The following is a 13,542-nucleotide window of genomic DNA, read 5'->3' as shown; positions in this document are numbered from 1 at the left end:
GCGAAGGTCACGATGCGTCACTTTTGAGCATGCACAAAGCGCGATTTAGCGCTTCTGCACGTGCGCAAGCACCGAAACCCGCAGGTAACCAGTTCCAGTACTGCCGGGTTCGGCGTGGAGCACAACCCGAATACATGTAACCTGCAGCGTTCGCAACATGAGGCATGACTGTACTAAGCAACTGTAAAAACTATGAAGTTGGGGTGGGAAACTCTAGAGCAGGGAAATGGCTGAGATCAACCAACATCCCCTTTTGAAATGGGTTGCAGCGTCACTCACAAAATCCAATATAGGAACAAGCTTGCTCTTCTTGGCAGGCATTATATTGACACAATGACAAAGCCGGGGGTGGGGGGACGACCCCCAGAACAGAACAAACTATTCACTGAGCCAAAGCCACTGCAACACGTCTGCCATTATCACACACACAATCCTGTTTACAAAACACCGAAGCCCAGTCACTGAAGCATCTGTAACATCCAACTTACCTGGAGATGTAGTTGATCTTCCCAGTTGTCTCTTCTCCCTAGAAGGCATTTCAGAACTCCAGCAGGGGGAGCACGGTCGCTTTGAAGCCCTGGACTTACGTTTGCGTTTGCGTTTCCTAGATCGTGACCGAGTATGGCCAGGGACTGCTGACATTGCAATATGTTTTTCCTGCTTTTCAACTTCATGTCTGCAAGAGGCAGAAAAAACAGGATTTGAATGACTTTTCCTTTTCAAATGGAAAAGCAGAAATCAGATCTGCCAAGATGTTATTTTTGCAAACAGAAAGCAACTAGAAGTAGGAACTCTTAGAGTTAAAGCTAAAAGCATCAAAAGCCTACAAAATAAGGCTGCAGTGTTTAGTAACCATTTAACTCCTTAAAGTTTAAAAAACAGAGAGGCAACATGGAAAGCCCACCCACCCCACCCCCCCAAAAAAATCATCTCTGCACTTCGACTGCTCCAGGCTCATGAGCCTGCAGCATCCAATGACTAAAGGAACTCAGATGCTGGTAACAGAATGCCCAGCATCATACCAGATAATTATGGCTGCCACCTGCACAGGGAATGGCTACCTGCCTGCTAGTGGCTTTGCTCCAGTGCAACCCACAGCTGCTCAGCCCGCTGGCCCCTAGAGCAGGCATAGGCAAACTCTGGCCCTCCAGATGTTGGGGACTACAATTCCCATCATCCCTAGCTAACAGGACCAGCAGTCAGGGTTGATGGGAATTGTAGTCCCACACATCTGGAGGGCCGGAGTTTGCCTATGCCTCCCCCAGAGCCTTAGAACGAAGACACGAGGGACTGCAGTCTGAGTTAAGCAGCTCCTACATGTACTGGTCAGTGACAACCAGTAACCTGGGGCGGAAAATATTATCCGGGGGTGTGTGGGTGTTGTGTTACTTTTTCTGCAGAAGTGTTTTTTGTTACATAGTCCCTAAGCAGCAGTGAACGGGGCCAACTGCAGATACTTGACAGTTTTTCACTTTACAGTTTTCTCTACTAAATACAATGAAAGACCAGAATTAGCTCACAGATCACTTTCTGGAGCATCAGAAAATATCAAAGTGCAGCATGCCCTGATGCATATTTCCCATTCAAAATGTCTCCAAAAACCCAAACCATCGGGGACAACAGGGAATTGAGATTTCTGCAGCCTAATTCTCATTACTGAGTATTCATGTGGAGATTAAAAGGTTACCTCTGTAACAAAGAGCAGTCTTCTGCAATCCAGTCAGGAGGCCTGTTTCAAGAAAAGCCAGCAAAACAGCTGTGTTATTCATTTGACACAGAACATGTACTCCATTCAATTCTCATTCAGGCAAGTTTCTAAAACTGTCAATTACTTCTCTCCCTTTTGTCCAAATTATTGGTCTCTTACTACTGATCTTCTGGGGCAGTTTAAAAGTGATTCCACAAGGGTTCCCTGACTCTTTGACCCAGATTTCCAAAAGCTCCCTGGAGTGAGACTCAGGTTCCAGCTCCTCAAAGAACTCGTTTGTCCTGAAGCCACACCTCCTAAAACTCTGCTCATGCTCCACAGGCATCTAAAAGCCACAGAACACAAGATGAGATGCCACTGAGCTTCAGCCTTCTTCCCTGATCCAGCTCCATAATCGGCCTACAGACCACTTATACATGCAACAGAACCTAGAGCAGGCACCGTTCCTTCAAAGGTGAGCTCCCACAACTTCCTTGGCTGAGATTTGAGACAAGGCATGTAAGCAATGGCTCTGCTGCTTTTAGCAAAGTCCTGAGGTACCCAGGCAGTCATTGTCAAACCATTTCAAATCCTCAATCTATTCCCAATAAATTAAAATGAAAGGCCTTACTGCTGGCGTAGCTGATCACATTTCTCAGAGTGTGCAGTAGTGCTCACGTGCAGATTCCACTCCTACAGGGAGGAAGGGAAGAAATCAGGATGAGAACACAAAAAAGCCTGACTGCTAGATGAGAACAAAGCGTCACCTAGTCCAGCATCCCATCTCCTGCGGCAGTCAGCCTGATGCTTCTGAGAAACCCACAGAAGGGCTCTCCTCTGCTGCTGCTTCTCCCACCAGCAACTGTTTTAAAATAACTACTAGCATTATATACATTTTTTATAAAAATAAACTACTAAGTTCCACTTAGTGATACGCCCAATACCCATTGATGGGGCCTCCGTCTCTAAAACTGCATAATCTCGTCATTTAAGGTCAAGAGCGTCCGTGGCAGTGTTCAAAACTAGCCAGGTGCCAAGCACATTTTGCACCTGGCTATCAGACACTTACAACCAAGTGGAGATGACCGGGTGCCAGGATGGCACCTGACGTTTTCACAACCTGGAGGTGCCCTCCTGGGGATCCTTGGATCGCGACATTTTTCACACACCAACACCACTTCTTGTAGAATTCTATCAGTTACAAACTTAGTAGGTCTCCAAGATGCTACTGGAAGGAATTTTTTATTTTATATTTTATTATAGTTATATTTTAGTCCATGACACCATTCAGAAAAGGAGGTCGGAATAGGCTGGTATATATATTTGACTGTCCCTGCATCAAGTGATTTTTCTTCTTTAAGTTCTCAAAGTTCTGAACCTGGCTCAAGGTTGTTACTTGAGCTAGCCAGATGTTTAACTGAGAATCAATCAGTCAGCCCACCTTTTGAAAAATAAGACTTTAGATCCACCTGGCCCCAAAATGGCAACTGGACATTCTGTTTTGGCAACTGCAACCTTGATTTAAGTAGCCATCTGTCACCTAGCTTATATATCAGAGTTTCCACAGCAGAGTAGAACTACACACTCACGCACCCTTCAATCATGTGTATGAGTTTAATACTGGACAATGTTCAATATTGTGCAATGCATTTAATATTCAAATAGACAACAGCAGCTCAAAGTTAGATAAGACATAGTCTTCTATCATACTAACACTATAGTAAATGTCTTCTTTACCAATGTTTCTGACTAGATTTCAACCTTAAACCACTGTCTACTTTAAGTGCAACTTCCTTTGATCCTAGAAGCTACTAGAGCAAGTTTAATTATAGACAGAGGAAGCAGTAGAGAGAACTGGGAATCCAAAGTGAAATGAGAACATGTCTATCATAAGGCAGCTTTTACGGGTGAAACCTGCAGAAATAGCCAGTCACATTGTGCAAATCAGAAACACACAGTATTTATTCACAAACTTATTAACTTTTGGACATCTTACGGGAATAAAATTGACAGATATCCAGAAGTCAATTAAACCCAGTACATAGAACACGTTGTGTACAAAAGTATGTAATCATGCGGGGGGGGGGGGAGTGACTCACCTTCAAATTTCTACATTTAACATTACACAGAGAACACACATGTGTAAATATTCTTAGAGTTAGCAATCTCTTCCTCTTCTTGGCATCTGACTTTTTGGGTGGTTGTTCTGCCACATCAGATTTGGCTGGAAGTTGCTGGTCTCCTTGTTCCTGCGCTGCTGTCTCCTTCTTGGCCAGCTCCTGATGGCCGGGAATTGTCTGCAGTGGATTTTCTGACTTGTTAGATGGTTGTTCTGCCACATCAGATTTGGCTGGGGGTTGCCGGTCTCCTTCTTCCGGCGTTGCTGCCTCCTTCTTGGGCAGCTCCTGATGGCCGGGAATTGTCTGCTGTGGATTTTCTGACTTGTTAGATGGTTGTTCTGCCACATCAGATTTGGCTGGGGGTTGCCGGTCTCCTTCTTCCTGCATTGCTACTTCCTTCTTGGCCAGCTCCTGATGGCCGGGAATTGTCTGCAGTGGATTTTCTGACTTGTTAGATGGTTGTTCTGCCACATCAGATTTGGCTGGAGGTTGCCGGTCTCCTCCTTCCTGCGTTGCTACTTCCTTCTTGGCCAGCTCCTGATGGCCGGGAATTGTCTGCAGTGGATTTTCTGACTTGTTAGATGGTTGTTCTGCCACATCAGATTTGGCTGGGGGTTGCCGGTCTCCTTCTTCCTGCATTGCTACTTCCTTCTTGGCCAGCTCCTGATGGCCGGGAATTGTCTGCAGTGGATTTTCTGACTTGTTAGATGGTTGTTCTGCCACATCAGATTTGGCTGGGGGTTGCCGGTCTCCTTCTTCCGGCGTTGCTGCCTCCTTCTTGGGCAGCTCCTGATGGCCGGGAATTGTCTGCAGTGGATTTTCTGACTTGTTAGATGGTTGTTCTGCCACATCAGATTTGGCTGGGGGTTGCCGGTCTCCTTCTTCCTGCATTGCTACTTCCTTCTTGGCCAGCTCCTGATGGCCGGGAATTGTCTGCAGTGGATTTTCTGACTTGTTAGATGGTTGTTCTGCCACATCAGATTTGGCTGGAGGTTGCCGGTCTCCTTCTTCCTGCGTTGCTACCTCCTTCTTGGCCAGCTCCTGATGGCCAGGATTTGTCTGCAGTCGATTTTCTGACTTGTTAGATGGTTGTTCTGCCACATCAGATTTGGCTGGGGGTTGCCAGTCTCCTTCTTCCTGCGTTGCTACTTCCTTCTTGGGCAGCTCCTGATGGCCGGGAATTGTCTGCAGTGGATTTTCTGACTTGTTAGATGGTTGTTCTGCCACATCAGATTTGGCTGGAGGTTGCCGGTCTCCTTGTTCCTGCGTTGCTACTTCCTTCTTGGCCAGCTCCTGATGGCCGGGAATTGTCTGCAGTGGATTTTCTGACTTGTTAGATGGTTGTTCTGCCACATCAGATTTGGCTGGGGGTTGCCGGTCTCCTTCTTCCTGCGTTGCTACTTCCTTCTTGGCCAGGTCCTGATGGCCGGGATTCGTCTGCAGTGGATTTTCTGACTTGTTGGGTGGTTGTTCTGCCACATCAGATTTGGCTGGAGGTTGCCTGGAACTTCTTGCTTCTGCAGAGGATGCTAAGGAGGGGGAGAAAAAGCAATGGCTCATAATTATTATTATTATTATTAGCAGTAGTATTTATTAAATTGGTATACCGCCCACCATCCATACATCTCAGGGCGGTTCACAACATAAAAATACAAGATTAAAAACCCAAAAGGTACAAAACAAAAACAAGGACAAAATGAAACCAATTTTGGTTCCTCCCTGCAGTTCATCAACGCTCTATTGCAACAACTTGAGGTCTACCTTTGGCAACAATACAGTGGTACCTCTGGTTGCAAACGGGATCCGTTCCGAAGCCCTGTTTGCAAACTGAAAGGTCCACAATCAGAAGCACCAAATCTACACACACACGCAGCACTATTTAGCGATTCTGCGAACGCACGCACGCCGAAACCCGGAAGCAACCTGTTCTGGTACTTCCGAGTGTGGCGCGTTCGTAACCCGTGGCGAATGCAACCTGCAGCTAACGCAACCCAAGGTATAATTGAACTGCAGTGAAGCAGCAGAGTATCTCCCCTGATCCTTAGTCACAGCTGAATTTGCAACAAAGTTCTACCCTGCATAGCATGAATGAAAGAGGATCATTGTACAGTGGACGCTCGAGTTGCGAACGTGATCCGTGCGGGAGGCGCGTTCACAACCCGCAGTACCCACAACCCACAGCACCGCATCTGCACATGCGAAGGTCACGATTCGCCGCTTCTGAGCATGCACGAAGCGCGATTTAGCGCTTCTGCACCTGCGCAAGCACCGAAACCCGCAGGTAACCGGTTCAAGTACTTCCGGGTTAAGGGCGGAACGCAACCCGAATACATGTAACCTGCAGCGCTGGTGACATGAGGTATTACTGTACTAAGCTACTGTAAAAACTACAAAGCGGGTGGGGGACACTCCAGAGCAGGGAAATGGCTGAGATCAACCAACATCCCCTTTTGAAATGGGTTGCAGAGTCACTCACACAATCCAATATAGCAACAAACTTGGTCTTCTTGGCAGGCATTATATTGACACAATGACAAATCCGGGGGACGTGGGACGGGACCCAGAACAAACTATTCACTGAGCTAAAGCCACTGCAACACGTCTGCCATTATCACACACACAATCCTGTTTACAAAAAACCAAAGCCCAGTCACTGAAGCATCTGTAACATAAACCTTACCTGGAGATCTAGTTGATGTTCCCTGTTCTCTCTTCTGGCTAGAAGACATTTGAGAACTTGAGCTGGGGGAGCTCGGTCGCTCCGAAGACCTGGACCTAGTCCTAGATTGTGACCGAGTCTGACTCAAGGCATGGCCAGGAACTGAGTGTTGTGAAGCGTTCGGGTTAGAACTGGTAGAGCATGGCAGTTGAATATGTTTTTCTTTCTTGTCACCTTCATGTCTGCAAGAGGCAGAAAAAAACAGGATTTGAATGACATTTCCTTTTCAAATGTAAAAGCAGAAATCAAATATGCCAAGATGTTATTTTTTGTAAACAGAAGTCAACTATTCATGTGGAGATTAAAAGGTTACCTCTGTAACAACGAGCAGTCTGGATTCCAGTCAGGATACCTGTTTCAAGAAAAGCCAGCAAAACCGCTGTGTTATTCATTTGACACAGTACATGTACTCCATTCAATTCTCATTCAGTCACTTATTTCTCTCCCTTTCGTCCAAATTATTGATTTCTTACTACAGCCATACGTCATTTTAAGTCCACCCCGTCGAGCGTCCATTCCGGCGAACGTCCGTGGGAAACCCAGAAGTACAGGAACAGGTTACCGCTGGGTTCGCCGATCAGGCATGTGCAAAAAAGCTAAATCGCGCTTCACATATGCGCAAAAGTAGAAAACGCTCTGAGTGGCTTTGTCCAGCATCCTTTTCAGCTAGCGACCGGAGCTCCGGAACGCATCCCAGTCGCAAAAAAAGGTACAACTGTACTGATATTCTGGGGCAGTTTAAAAGTGAATTCCACAAGGGTTCCCTGACTCTTTGACCCAGGTTTCCAAAAGTTCCCTGGAGTGAGACTCAGGTTCCAGCTCCCCAAAGAACTAGTTTGTCCTGAAGCCACACCTCCTAAAACTCTGCTCATGCTCCACAGGCATCTAAAAGCCACAGAACACAAGATGAGATGCCACTGAGCTTCAGCCTTCTTCCCTGGTTCAGCTCCATAATCGGCCTACAGACCACTTATACATGAGCAGGCACCGTTCCTTCAAAGGTGAGCTCCCACAACTTCCTTGGCTTAGGTTTGTGGCAAGGCATGTAAGCAATGGCTCTGTTGCTTTTAGCAAAGTCCTGAGGTACCCAGGCAGTCTTTTTTTAAACTATATAAATTCTCTATCTATTCCCAATAAATTAAAATGAAAGGCCTTACTGCTGGCGTAGCTGATCACATTTCTCAGAGTGTGCAGTAGTGCCCACGTGCAGATTCCAGCCCTACAGAGAGGGAGGAAAGAAATCAGGATGAGAACACAAAAAAGCCTGGCTGCTAGATGAGAACCAAGTGCCACCTAGTCCAGCATCCCATCTCCTGCGGCAGTCAGCCAGATGCTTCTGAATAACGCACAGAAGGGCTGTCCTCAGCTGCTGCTTCTCCCACCAGCAACTTTTCTTTTTAAAGCGGTATATACATTTTTTATAAACATAAAACACTAAGATCCACTTAGTTATATGCCCAATACCCATTGATGGGGCTTCCGTCTATAAAACTGCATAATCCCGTCATTTAAATTCATGATAGTCCGTGGCAGTGTTCAAAACCAGCCAGGTGCCAAGCACATTTTGCACCTCGCTATCAGACACTTACAACTAAGTGGAGATGGCTGGATGCCAGGATGGCACCTGACATCTCCATGACCTGGAGGTTCCTACCTAGGGATCCCTGGATCGCGATAGTTTTCACACACTAATACCCTATCAAAAAAGTGATAAAAAATATGAAAGAAGGGAAATCACCAGGCCCAGACAGAATTTCAGTAACATACTCTAAAAAATTGGAAGAAATAATTGAACCTATATTAAAATTGATCATGAATGAAATTTTAGAAAAAAGGAGAGATAACAGTATCCTGGCAAGAAGCGCTAATAACCCTACTCCCAAAACAATGTGCAGATCTGAAATTAATTAAAAATTATAGACCAATCTCCCTATTAAATATAGATTATAAAATCTTCACAGGTGTTTTAGAAAGTAGAATTAAAATTTTGTTAAAAATAATAATAAGAAAAGATCAAGCCGGAGTAATTACAGAGTAATTACAGACTTATTAGAATATGTGGAAATGAAACCAAGTAAGAAAATAGCAATGCTGCGGGTAGATGCCAAAAAGGCATTTGACATTGATTCGTGGAATTTTTTAATCAACTTAAGCCTACATATGAGAAAGACAGAAAGGTGGCAACCCAGCTTAAGGCTACATATGAGAAAGACCATAGCTGTCAACACTCCCAACTGTTTCCCAATGCTATAATAAGGGAATTTCCTGCAAATAAAGGGAAAGGTTGACAGCTATGGAAAGACAGAAAAACTAAGGGATTTGGGAATAGAATATCAAAACTAGAAAAAGAGGTTTTACAAAATAATCAAAAAACACTCTCTAAAATGTATAGATTATTAGATAAAGTCCTCCCAGACCAAGAAGTCAAAGGGGGAAACATGCTTAAGTGGGAACGAGGTCTAGGGTATACAATTGAATATGAAGACTGGAAAAAGTTCTGGATAAAAAAATATAAACTTTAAGGCCTGCTACTCATCAAGAGATGCACCACAGATGGTATTTGGCCCCAGACAGATTGGCCAAAATGAATAGATCAAATAGTAACAAATGCTGGAGATGTAATAGAATGATAGGAACCCTATACCATATGTGGTGGACAGGTCCAGAGATCAATTTTGGGGGGCGATGATACATGAAGAGATTAAAAAATTGATAAAAGTATCATATACCAAAAGCACAGAAGTGTATGTACTAGGAATTTTGAATAAGGATATCCCCAAAGATAAAATTAACATCTTTCTGTATGCAACAACAGCAGCAAGAACGTTGGTAGCCAGTCACTGGAACGGAAATTACAGTGGCACGCCAGGTTATGCACACCCGGTGTTGCAGATGTTAGAGATGTGAACGCCTGTGACCCGGAAGTGTTTCCGGAGCGCGCGCGACCCCCAGATGCACAGAAGTGTTCTGCGCACTTCGCTCAAATCGCGCTTCTTCCAGAGGTTTTTTTTGGGGATGCTTTCGTTATACGCACGCCCGCGTTATGTACCGTGACCAGGAACGGATCGCGTACGTAACCCGGGGTACCACAGTATATCCCAAAAAAGGGGGAACTGTTAAGTAAGCTATGCGAGTACCTGGAGTTGACAAAATTGACTGATTTAATAAGGCACAAATCAAAAACCGTAATTGAAAAACAATGGGAATGCTTAAATGATTATACAAGCAGGGCTCAAATACGAAAGTTTGGTTGGGTCTAGACTATCCTAGTCCCATGGCCTGCAAGAAGTCCCAGGGACTGCAAGAAGATCAAACCCATCCATTCTGAAGGAAATCAGCACTGAGTGCTCACTGGAAGGACAGATCCTGAAGCTGAGGCTGCAACATATTGCCACTGCGCTGTGCCAACTGCAGGTCCTGTGCCTGCCCTTGCGAGCGGAAGATGCGGGCGGTGGCAGCGGAGGGACGAGGGGCCCGAAAGCGCTGGCTGGCTCCGGAGAGGCGTTGCCCAAAATGGCACTCAGCCAGCTCAGCCCCCTTCCTGCTCTATGCAGGGCAGGGAGAAGGGTGGGGAGAAGCCAGGAGCAGGGAGGGAGGAGGCACTGCGGTGTGTGAGGATCCACGGAACGTCCGCGGGCCAGATCTTGAGGGCAATTGGACCGGATCCGGCCTGTGAGCCGTAGCTTACCGACCCCTGCTCAAGAATTTCAATTCTTAAAAAACTCCCTCACGCATGTTCACTTCATCAAATCTGGCCCTCTTGGGGAAAAAATTGGGCACTGGGGCTTAGGGGAGGGGAGACAGGCTGCAGTAATGCTGTACAATAACATTTGGAGGGCACCATGTTGACTTCCCCAGGATAATATCAACCAGTCATCATGGCGTAAGATGTGCTTGAAACCCAGAGTGGAAAATGCACTCCTCCTGGGCTCAATACAACCGTGTAAACTTTTTTGTTTGTGCCAAAACTAAGAACTCACCGTCATATTTGCACATTCTATTTGACACAGAGTACACAGGTGTGGAAGTACAGTTGGCGACACAGCATGATAATCATTCATCATTGACAGAGATGGAGATACTGAAGACTGAGGCAAAACCGAAGCCGCAGGTGTTGTTGCGGGTTGAGCTGCTGAAGGTACCAGAGGTCCTGCTGAAGGAAGACAAGATTCTGTTAAGCATGGAAACGGATGCCAACCAAATTCCAGGAGAGAAAGGGACAAGGGCAACGGCCACCTCGGAGCTTGCTCCTACTGGATATCCCCTTCCAGCCCCCCAAAAAGATCATTTCCCATCAACTACTCTGTGCAGTGAGGTGCCCAGTAGAGGGGGCAGTAAGCAAATAATGCATCAGGGTCCGTTCAGCTGAGCCCCTCCCATCCTCCAGGGCCATTCTGAAGAGCCACTGTGGTGTAGTGGTGGGAGTGTCGGACACAGACCTGGGAGACCAGGGTTCAAATCCCCACTCGGTCACAAAGCTTGCAAAGGGACCTTGGACCAGTCACTGCCTCTCGACCTAACCTATCACACAGAGTTGTAGTGAGAACTAAAAGAGGAGAGGGAGAGCCATGCATGCTCCCTTAAGGTCCTTGGATAAAAAGGATAGAAATGAAATAAATAAACTAAGAAATAATTCTGTCAGACGTTGTCCAGTAGGCAGGATATTGTTGGGATTCTATACTCAGGTATCTTAAAAAAAAAGGTAGGTTAACATCACCTGTAAACCAACCGGGAAGGATAAGGATCTAGAAAAGCAGGATATAAATACAGTGGTACCTCAGGTTAAGAACTTGATTCGTTCTGGAGGTCCGTTCTTAACCTGAAGCATACTTAACCTGAAGCACCACTTTAGCTAATGGGATCTCCCGCTGCCGCTGCGCCACCAGAGCAAGATTTCTGATCTTAAGCGGAGTTTTTAACCTGATGCGTACTTAACCACTGTAACTGTAACAACAAAAAACACCCCCCCGAAAAACCCCTCCTTGCCTATAGTACCCACGGGTATGTGAAAGGGCTAGATATCTACGGTGCTTTCCTGGAACCCCATCTGTTGTCTTTCTTCTCCACCAGTGTTTGTAGGAGCTTAAAAAAGAGCCCAGCTACTGGATCAGGCCAGCGGCCCATCTAGTCCAGCAGCCAGTTCTGCGGAGCTCACAAGCAAGAACAGAGGTCAGCAGCACTGCCCGCTTCTGTTCCCCAGCAACTAGTATGCAGATGTGCCAATCCTCCAGTCCTGGAGGCAGCATCCCTCATCATAAAAGCAACCATCATAACAAGTCGTTCCCTCTGAATATCTCTAATCCGCTTTTGAAGCCATCCAAATGGTGGCTGTCACTGCATCATGTAGTAGAAAATGCCAGCTTGACCCTGAAGTCTTCATGGAATTTCTGCCAGTAGCACCTTAGAGACCAACTAAGTTTGTTCTTGGTATGAGCTTTCGTGTGCATGCACATGAAAGCTCATACCAAGAACAAACTTAGTTGGTCTCTAAGGTGCTACTGGAAGGAATTTTTTTTTATTTTTTTTTTACTATGGCAGACCAACACGGCTACCTACCTGTAACTGGAACTATGGAATTACTGGTTAGCCTGGTTTCTACACACTTCCTTCCATATTCATAACTGGACTTACTTTTCATCAGGGAATCAGATCCACCATGTCCGCCAGAGGTTTCCTCTTCTTTGCCCTGAGATGAAGTGGGCAACTGACGAGCCTTCTTGCGCTCCACAATATCCCTCAAAATCATAGCCATGTTTTCAGGCTTCAGCTGCTCATCTGAATAGTGGCCAAATTCCTCCAAATCTTTAGTAGATAAGCCAAAGTTTGATAGAATTCTTGCAGCACCCTCTTCTGTGTAATGCCTTTGAGTATCTGAAGCATTTCCTGCAGCCGTCTGATCTGAGCTACAATTACCAGGCGGCAATGGACCATTCTCCCGACTGTTAGTGCCACATTGGTCCATCGGCTGCTGCTTCTTTCCTGGCCCGCCAAAAGTCCTACACTGCATTTGGTCAGGTGCATTAGGTCCTGAAGACATGGGCTCGCTAGGCTCACCCATATTAGGACAGGGGTCTCTCATATTTGGCTGCATATATTTTCCGTGTTTCCTCTTTCTAGGTTGCCATGTGTCATCTGGACAAGGATCTCTCGTCCATGGGCTCATACCGGTATCTCCTCCGGGTTTCAACATGTCATCAGGACAAGGATCTCTCATCCATGGGCTCATATCTCCTCCGGGTCTCCATGTGTCATCTGGGCAAGAACCTCCCATCCATGGGGGCATATCTCCTCCAGGTCCCCACATGTCATCTGGGCAACGGCCTCCCATACACGGGGCAATATTTCCTCCAGGTCCCCAGTTGTCACCTGGGCAAGGACCTCCCATCCATGGGGGCCTATTTCCTCCAGGTCCCCACATGTCATCTGGGCAAGGACCTCCCATCCATGGGGGCCTATTTCCTCCAGGTCCCCACATGGCATCTGGGCAAGGACCTCCCATCCATGGGGGCATATTTCCTCCAGGTCCCCAGCTGTAATCCCAGCAATCCCCCTTCTTCTGTTGGTTTTTCTTTTTTTTAGACTTGACCATGGCTAATTACACCGGTGACAAATTTAAGGACGGATGAAGTGTGGCAGAATGGTCAGAAGCAACAGGGTTCAACCACTGAGATCACTTGGTTTTAAACTCAACAAGCTGCAGAGGAGGACACTACAGAGGGAAATGCCAAATCTGCAGCAATTCACAGCAGACATCACCACCAAGCTGAAAGTAAAAACACAAAATGTAATCAGAAAGGAAGGAGGGGTGCAGAGGCTTTCCAGTGTACTGCACTGTGCGCCGCATGCGTGACTATCGGCTGTCCTTGAGGCCAGGGTGGCTGACGTAGAGAAATTGAGAGAGGCAGAGAGGGTGAGGGATGTGGCATTTGGGCATTTCACTACTGGGTTCTGAGGCCAGAATGATAGCTCCCCTGCTGCTGTGGACAATGAGGCTCCCCTAATTGGGTGGCCATTGT

General features: G+C 46.4%; 1 protein-coding gene across 4 annotated transcripts in view; it reads right to left on the bottom strand.

Moving 5' to 3' along the window:
- LOC117053410 overlaps positions 1-13,341 on the bottom strand; it is a 45,375-nt gene extending 32,034 nt beyond the window's left edge. The window contains exons 1-5 of one of the 4 annotated variants that reach the window (XM_033161114.1): positions 12,158-13,341; positions 10,507-10,679; positions 7,684-7,745; positions 1,688-1,729; positions 489-676 (exon numbers count right to left, since the gene is read on the bottom strand). In XM_033161114.1, coding sequence (XP_033017005.1) covers positions 489-676; positions 1,688-1,729; positions 7,684-7,745; positions 10,507-10,679; positions 12,158-13,115 — 1,423 coding nt within the window. In that variant the 5' untranslated portion in view covers positions 13,116-13,341. Of the gene's footprint in view, positions 1-488; positions 677-1,687; positions 1,730-2,318; positions 2,381-6,839; positions 6,879-7,683; positions 7,746-10,506; positions 10,680-12,157 lie in introns of all 4 variants that reach the window. The other 3 variants (XM_033161115.1, XM_033161117.1, XM_033161116.1) reach the window with 3 other exon arrangements.
- Between the last annotated feature and the right edge of the window lie 201 nt (positions 13,342-13,542).

The sequence above is a fragment of the Lacerta agilis genome, chromosome 9 (genome assembly GCF_009819535.1).
Source record: "Lacerta agilis isolate rLacAgi1 chromosome 9, rLacAgi1.pri, whole genome shotgun sequence".
NCBI classification, from domain to species: domain Eukaryota; kingdom Metazoa; phylum Chordata; class Lepidosauria; order Squamata; family Lacertidae; genus Lacerta; species Lacerta agilis.
The sequence above is the reverse complement of the archived record's forward strand: the minus strand, read 5'-3'. Positions and strand labels throughout refer to the sequence as shown.